General features: G+C 36.0%; 1 protein-coding gene across 1 annotated transcript; it reads left to right on the forward strand.

Annotated features, from left to right (window-relative positions):
* The first annotated feature begins 3,266 nt into the window (after positions 1–3,266).
* LOC110908384 lies at positions 3,267–5,379 on the forward strand. Its single transcript, XM_022153317.2, has 4 exons — positions 3,267–3,398; positions 3,467–3,544; positions 3,647–3,745; positions 5,142–5,379. Exons 1-4 carry the CDS (start codon positions 3,396–3,398, stop codon positions 5,220–5,222), a joined length of 261 nt encoding a protein of 86 aa, XP_022009009.1. The 5' UTR covers positions 3,267–3,395; the 3' UTR covers positions 5,223–5,379.
* The last annotated feature ends 3,063 nt before the right edge of the window (positions 5,380–8,442 follow it).

The following is an 8,442-nucleotide window of genomic DNA, read 5'->3' on the forward strand; positions in this document are numbered from 1 at the left end:
ACTTCTTTAAACAAAAGACAATTGTATGTATTCTATGTGTTGTAAAACAATGTTAACAATAATGAAACAATTTAGTACCGTTGTTGTGAGCAATTTGTAACGTGACTCCCCGATATTTCCATAGCGTGTTACGCGATTGGGGTGTTACACTTCATCCTTGGAAAGCATTTTATGTAAACGTTTGATTCTATAATGTGCTCGTTATAACATTGTTTTCTAACATGCATATTAGAAAATGTTTAGTACATGCGTAGTAAGACTAAACAATATAAAACCATTTGATATTTTGGGTTTTGATCTATGTTTTCATAACCTTAATTGATATTATTAATATTGTATATTGCAAAACTAAGAAACTGTTTTGAATGATTTTTAAAACAAAGTTTTGCATAACATTGATCATTCAAATGGTTCGCTACTCTTGCTAGAAGTAGCATATGGTGAACAAAGTAACAGTCTCATGGATGTTATTTGGTGAAAAACAACTTGGCGTTGTTGTGAACAAATTTAATTGTTCAAGTTTACTACTTAAATGTAGTCTTTATAACAACTGGGTGTTGTTTTGAGCATAATTGTCCAAGTGTAAAGTTTCAAGATGAAATGGGGAACTTGTACTTACAAGTGCACGGAGTCTTATTGGGGGAGTACCTCAAGACATGCCATGGGACAATATCGTTGAGAAGATTTCGGTCAGATTATAAAGTGTTGAAGATAAAAGCACTTTGATATTTGATGTCTACATATCGTCTATGCTTCCGTTTAAATTTCAAAAGTGTCTGACACTTATGATTTAATTTCCAATGTATTTTATTATTTTGTGTTCAATATCTTTGGATAACACACGCAATTTTTTCCAAAGAAATAAATCACTAATGTTTGTGACGTATAAATTATTTTTGTGGAAATAAGTATAACGCCAATTATACATTGTTTAATAGAATATAGTTTTATCGTGTGTTGTAGTTTGGAAAGATGACCAAATAGAGATCTGAATCAGGTTGTGTATTTGCTTACTGATTGTTGAAAAGATTTGTTGAAATCGAATAAATAAGTAAAAAAGATTAAATGAAGCGTGCATTGTTTAAATCTGAATCAGGTTGTCAAACAAACACTACGAAAGATAATCTGAATCAGGTTGTTAATTTTAATGAAGCAATGAAGATTGAATGTGCAAACCGTTTTTCACTACGGAAACGGTGGCTATGGGAAATACAAACCCGACACGTCTTATGTGATGATTCGAAACATTCCGAATAACTATCAGAAGAACCCGACACGTCTTCTGCTAGTTACTCTTTTCTTTGATTTCAACAAATCTTTCAAGACCATTCACCTCTTTCAACCTACCAAAACACCGTAAACCCCTTCTTTTCTTCCCAAAACCAACCCGCAATGAATTTGAAAACTATTTAATATCTTTAATCTATTAGAACGATCCTTGTTTTGTCACATACATTCGTTTTAATTCTCAAACATCAGCAACCATTTTTCCTTTTCCTTCAATTTCGAGAACATTCTCCCTAACATAAGAAACGAAAGAGATTTCGAGCAGTTGGTCGATGACATGATAGACAAAGATCTTGACACGATCATATCCATTTTCAAGTTTTAGACTAGATAGAAGACGTGTCGGGTTCTTCTGCTAGTGGTTTCTGTAACCATTTGGGAACCACATATTTGCTTCAAGATTTACGTCTGATGTCCAAGTTTGATCACATTTGACTTCATCTACATGTGTTTTGAAATAGGCTTTGTTCTTGGTTTAATGAAACTACACCTTCATCTTATAGGCCTATACGATGCAAAAGAAAAGATGCCTTGTGCCCTTTATATCTTTTCATGGTGCTTTTTTAAAGGCTGACACACGTAACATCTAGTTATATTCCTACATCTATATCTTTTGTCATGACAAACAAGCTAGGGCTAGACCCCTCAAGTTGTCATTCATATCCTTTTGTTCACTGACAAACTATGTGACATGTGTCTGGTCCAGTGGTCCCGGTACTACAACTGCATTTGGAACAAGAACTCCAACAATCCGTTCATTATCTGTTGTTGTCTCAACAAATATGACTGCACGGATTGTTGGACTTCTTGTTCCAATGCTCACACAGGGTGATAAACAACGCTGATACGAACACATACCAACTGATTCAGATTTAAACAATGCACGCCTCAACTGAGATAACGGACATCCATCAAGCTCAAAAAGAAAACTTGTATTTCCCATAGTCACAAAACGGTTGTGGTTTGCACATTCAATCTTCAATACTTCATTAAAATACCACTAGTAGAAGAACCCGACACGTCTTCATGTTAGGGAGAATGTTCTCAAAATTGAAGGAAAAGGAAAAGATTTGTTGAAATCAAAGAAAAGAGTAAAAAAGATGAATTGAGGCGTGCATTTGGAACAAGAAGTCCAACAATCCGTTTATTGTCTGTTGTTGTCTAAACAATATGAATGCACGCAACGAATTTGACAACTGTGATAGCTTATTAAAAGTAGAAATCATCTCCAATCCTTTTCTGGTCAAATCACACAATATAAAGTTTAAAGTTATCGTGTGTTGTAGTTTGGAAAGATGACCGAATAGAGATCTGAATAACAAACTGTGGAGAACTTGTTTGTGTCGGGTTCTTCTGCTAGTTATTCGGAATGTTTCGGATCATCATAGAAGACGTGTCGGGTTCTTCTGCTAGTGGTTTCTGTAACCAATCCATTATCACCCTTGGTGGTTTTTGTACCCATCCCCGCCGATAACTAGCAGAATCGATAAATAACCAACACGAAGATCTCTGCGATCGCTAAGGTTTCCATCAACGTACTGATCGGTAACATTACTCTACTTGTGCTCCGATTTAAGCGGCGTGTTCCGATCAACGTTTATCGACATTGTTAAAGGTGATGAAGAGTTTAGAAACCCTAGAATGATTGTGTTTTTACTGGAAAAAACATGATACTTGAAAAAACATCTTTGTATACGGGCCGTATAAAGTTATACGGCCCGTATATATTTGGTAACATTAAAAACCTCACAAAATAAATCCATTGAGCCGTATACGTTTTACAAATCGTATACACATGTATACGGCTCGTATAACTATATACGGGCCGTATATAGTAAAATCAAAAAAACATTTCCTACCCATTTTCCTATTCAAAAACATTCTATACGGACCGTATAATGTTATACGGCCCATATATGATAGTGGGTGTGAAAATAAGATATAGGATATGTATAAATAAGGGGCTATAGATTAAAAGCATGAAAATAAGATATAGGATATCTGTAAATAAGGTGCCTATAGATTAAAAGCATAATAAAGGTTGTTTTGTTCCCCAACCCAAATAATTGGAAACGCGTAGATAGTACCGACCTAGAGGATCCACGACGATGGTAACTGTGTTCCTTGAGTTAAGTGGGTGATATGTTTTTGTTGAATTAAAGCGTTGGTGTTGATGCAGGTGTGCATAGCTTGTTTGTTGCCGCTGTTCCTTGTCCCGATCGTAAACCTATTGCCGCTCCTCTTCGACATCATCATGGTATGTATGTATGTATGATATTATTCCTCTCCTCATGCTGTTATTGGGTTTGAATTGACTTTTAATTTCAGTATAATTGATTCTATGTATGAATGTATTCAGGGAAGAGTATACAGGATTTTGGGTTGGGAGTACCGGAAACCGGAGCGCGCGCCCCCAGCCTGTCCCTATAAACCTAAGACCACCACCACCAGTACAAATGTAAGATTATCATTATACTTTGATTTGATTGGAAGATCTATCCATAATCTCAATTCTAGGGTTAACTTATCAACCCTGTTACTGGTAGTGGCGGAGCTAGCCCATGGGTATCCTGATTTTTTTTTTTACCGTGCAATCATACAACCATAAAAAAACGATAATAAATAAAGTAAAACAAATATCTAAAAGATTTATCCTCTTCTTTTTTATAGCTTGAAATCGTTTCATCACATCTCGTCTTTTACTTCATCAAAAGTTTCTTTTTCGACCTTACAAACAATAGCATTTTTCAAATATTCCGGGTCCATTCAATTTAGCAAAACAACTTTCAACGGTTGCGATTGCAACCGGTAAAATCAAAGCTAGATTCACTACCCAATAAACCAAAGGACAAGAACTACGTGTTCCGGTTTCCACCATATGACAGACAAGATCACTTATTCAATTATAATATTGTTTTGGGTCTTGGGCTAACTTTATCAATTATATTTAGAGCCTACTTTCAATTCTATTATTATTAATTTGGGCTTATTTTATCATTCGGGCTTAATTATTCTATAAGTTTTTGGGTTGTAAAATGTTTGGCCTTATAAAAATGGGATTTTAATAATATCAAGTATCATATTTTTTGGTTAAAGGTATCACCGTATTTTTTTGGACTATCCTTTGTATAAAACAAAAGAAAACACTACGAATACGGGGTTGAGCCGTAGCCCATGCTACGGCTCGTTACATTATGGTTCCGCCCCTGGTTACTGGACGGTGGTAGTAGATGATTTATTTATCTATTTTGATAAAAGACTTGCTTTGAATAGAGTAAGGAGGAAACAAGAAGAATCAAGCTACATGTTAACATTGATTGAGAAAACCTAGCTATTGCATCATAATTCGTTAGCTATATATACACTTACTTGCTTTTTATTTCTTTCAACAACTCAAGTAAAACCACCTTTGCATCATAATTCGTTAGCTATATATACACCTCTTGCTTTGAACATAGGCCATTGAATCTCCCAAACCAGGTGGGATTGCTTTATATAAGGATTTCTGTAATCTAAAATGCATTTAACTGTCCAGTAGCAAGCAATCCGACTCAAATCGACCACCCGTTTGTTTATATGTAAACCGGTCAAACAAGTTTTCTTTTTGATAATCTGTTCTAAGGTCATTCATCAAGCATTTACATTTAATCTTCAAGTTCTAATTGGATAATGTAAAATGATTTAGGGTTGGTTCACTGGACATTTCACTGCGGTTAACTCTTTTCTCCTTTACTTGAGTCTTTTTTTTTTTTTACCCATTCAACTCAATACACAACCTGATAAAATGCATCCTAATTTACATATGATCTTCATTTTTCATTTCACAGGTTCTAATTGGATAATGTTCATTGTAGGTTGCAGGAGAGCACAATGCTATTGATACTGATCTCAATAATAATAAAGCATTACCGGTCGATGATGCCAAACTCGATTGAAGATAAAATGTGTGTGCTCTGTTGGTATACTTATCTTTCTGTGTAATGTTATATGTGCGGATGATGACAAATTGTGTTTGATTGTATGCTGCTGATGGAATTTCAAAACTTTCTAAACAAATTAAAGTGAGTAAAGATGGAGTGATTTATCAGGAAATCATTTCTAAAACTTGCTACTATGGGGAACACCCATCACAAAACATTCGGGACGGGTATATTTAGGCCTTTTTAATCTGTAATGGAAAGTTTTGGTTATAGAAAACTTAAAGCCGATCAGTTCGGGCAATTTTATGTTTTGGCTATTGGTACCCAGCCTTAATTTATAGGCTGAGTTTAACTGGGTCAAGTTTAATATAGTTTTGGGTTGATACATACATATTTGGGGTTTGATGATACAAGTAAAAGATTGTGATAGATTTAACAAGTGTTTTGGCTCGGTTATCATACTTTCCGGTTTTGTAATTTTATGTACCTGAAACTGAACCCATATAGTTATCAAAAATATTATAATCGAACCATTGGTTATCCCCAGAAAGTACATTGTTTGTGTCCTTTTTTCCAGGTTTTTACAATTTTTCTTTGCTCAATATAGTTTTGAGTCGACTTTCTGGGTTCAGAATTTCAGTTTCAGTTTTATAGCTAACCCCCCGCGTTGCGGGGTGGGGGCGTAAAATCGTAATAACCAAACAACGACCAAAACCGGGAAAACGTAAAATAAAATGACGGATTTTTAACATCGGGTAACTCACATGATGTAAAATATAGACGAAGTCGGATGTATACCGACGCGTGTTAAAATTTTGAGGGGTAAAAAAACCTGAGGGACTAAATGTAACACCAAACAACGACCAAACCCGAGGAAAAACGTAAAACAAAAACTAATATAAAAAACTAAACATGTTTAAATTTTGTGGTAAAATTATAACAAAACCCAAATTGTATGAAAAAAAAAACCCATAAAAAACAAAACAAGAAAAAAAAGGGTTTCTATTCCTCATTGTGTTGTGTTATGAATTAATTAATTAATAATAATTAATAATTAATTAATTAATTAATAATAATTAATAGAGAGAGAATTTTGTTTTTCGTAAATCCTTTGTAGGTGGAAATATTATTTTAGTTTTATGACGAATAGAATAGATCTCATGAGCTTCATGGGAGAAAGCAAAACAAATGGTGTTTCCGGGCTTGCTAGGAAGAGAAGGTCATGAGTTACTACTATCCGTTGAACCAAGAGAGAGACAAAATCTTATTTTTCTTTTTTTTTTTGAACGGCTAATTTTTGTCACTAATGGGATTTGAACCCTCACCATATTGAAAGCGAAAATCTGATCTTTTACCAAATGAGTGTTGGCAATGTATTCTCCAACATGAGACCAAATACCATATGAAATCTTATTCTTATTGTAATTTTGAGCAAGTTCACATTTTTATTTTCAATTTGAATCCTTAGGTAGTGTTCTTTTACAGAATAGAATGGAATCTTGATGAAATTGAAATGTTAATTTCACTTCTTATTTGGTTGATTTCAACCTGAAAATGAATTGAAATTGAACAACGCAAGGAGTAGAATCTACATTCCAATTTCATCCAAATTACATTTTATTTTGCAAAACAAACACACCTAAATTACAAATCAAATTTCAATTGTTACTCATTCCAATTCCAAACACTTGGATTTTCATTGCATTGTTACCAAATTGCTAGAAAATGGGCTCTTCATCAAGAAACTAATTAAGATTGAATCTTGCACACATACACAGCTTTATTTCAACTAATATGTTTCTAGCCGTTCTAATATCAACCAAATTTCAAAATATTTTCTAGTTTACAACAATTATAATAATTTTTAACCAATTGAATTTGTTAAGCTAGGGGTGTGATTAGGACTCATTGCAGTTGCAAACAGAGGCGATGATGGATCGGCCAATGGATAATAAATATTTGATCCATACATGATATTAAATAAGTTTCCAAGTAAATAAATACATCATAGATAGAGGTGGCAATCTTGACCCAAAGCCTTTTAAGTGGGTCACTTTGGGTTACTTTTAAAATTATATGGGTTGGTTTGGGTAAGATATTTTAACTAAATGGGTCACAATGGGTCACTTAAAATTTCATCTTGTTATTTTCGGGTCAAAACGGGTTGACAACATTAAAGAAATGGGTCAGTGTGGGTTAGTGTCTTAAAGAAATGGGGCAGGTTTCGGATCGGAATGGGTTTCGAGCCGGCATAAGTATCCGCACGAGACGGGTTACGACACGAAACGGGTTTTGGATCGGAACAGGTTCTCAGTTCAAATTGAGTTTCCGGGCGAGACGGGTTTCGGCAGGACGCAGTTTTTGGATCGGAACGGGGTCGGGTTTCGAGCCGACACGAATTTCAGCACGAGACGGGTTTCGGATCGCAACGGGTTATGGGCCGACGCGAGTTTCCGCACGACGCGAACCGTTTCGACGCGTACCGTTTCGACGTGTACCGTTTCGACGCGAACCGTTTCGACGCGTACCGTTTCGACGCGAACCGTTTCGACCCGTACCGTTTCGAATCGAACCGTTTCTACGCGAACCGTTTCGACGCGAACCGTTTCGACGCGAACCGTTTCGACCTGTACCGTTTCGACGCGTACCGTTTCGACGCAAACCATTTCGACGCGTACCGTTTCGACGCAACCGTTTCGACCCGTACCGTTTCGAATCGAACCGTTTCGACGCGAACCGTTTCGAATCGAACCGTTTCGACGCAACCGTTTCGAATCTAACCGTTTCGACGCGACGCGTACCGTTTCGACGCGTACCGTTTCGACGCGAACTGTTTCGACGCAAACCCACTCTCAACATTTAATTTTTTTTCTAACTATTTTTCATTCATTTTGGTTTTAGACCAGGCTGTTTATTTATTTTGAAAAAGCTACAGCTGTACCACAGCCGCTTTGGTTCCAATTTCTTTCAGTACTAATAATCGAACTTTTGAAATTACAAAAACAGTAACCATGAACATGAACCATCTAAATATTGTTGGTTCAAATCCAATTTCTTTCAGTACCACTTGTATATAGAACACCCTTTTGGGTGACTTCCAGAACTTTGACCAAATTTTAGAAATTGCAAACGCACTGCAATTGCAACCCGACCCGACCCGAAACCCGTTCCGACCCGAACCCGTTCCGACCCGAACCCGTTTTGACCCGAACCCGTTCCGACCCAAACCAAAACA

This window comes from Helianthus annuus, chromosome 14 (genome assembly GCF_002127325.2).
Source record: "Helianthus annuus cultivar XRQ/B chromosome 14, HanXRQr2.0-SUNRISE, whole genome shotgun sequence".
Taxonomy (NCBI): domain Eukaryota; kingdom Viridiplantae; phylum Streptophyta; class Magnoliopsida; order Asterales; family Asteraceae; genus Helianthus; species Helianthus annuus.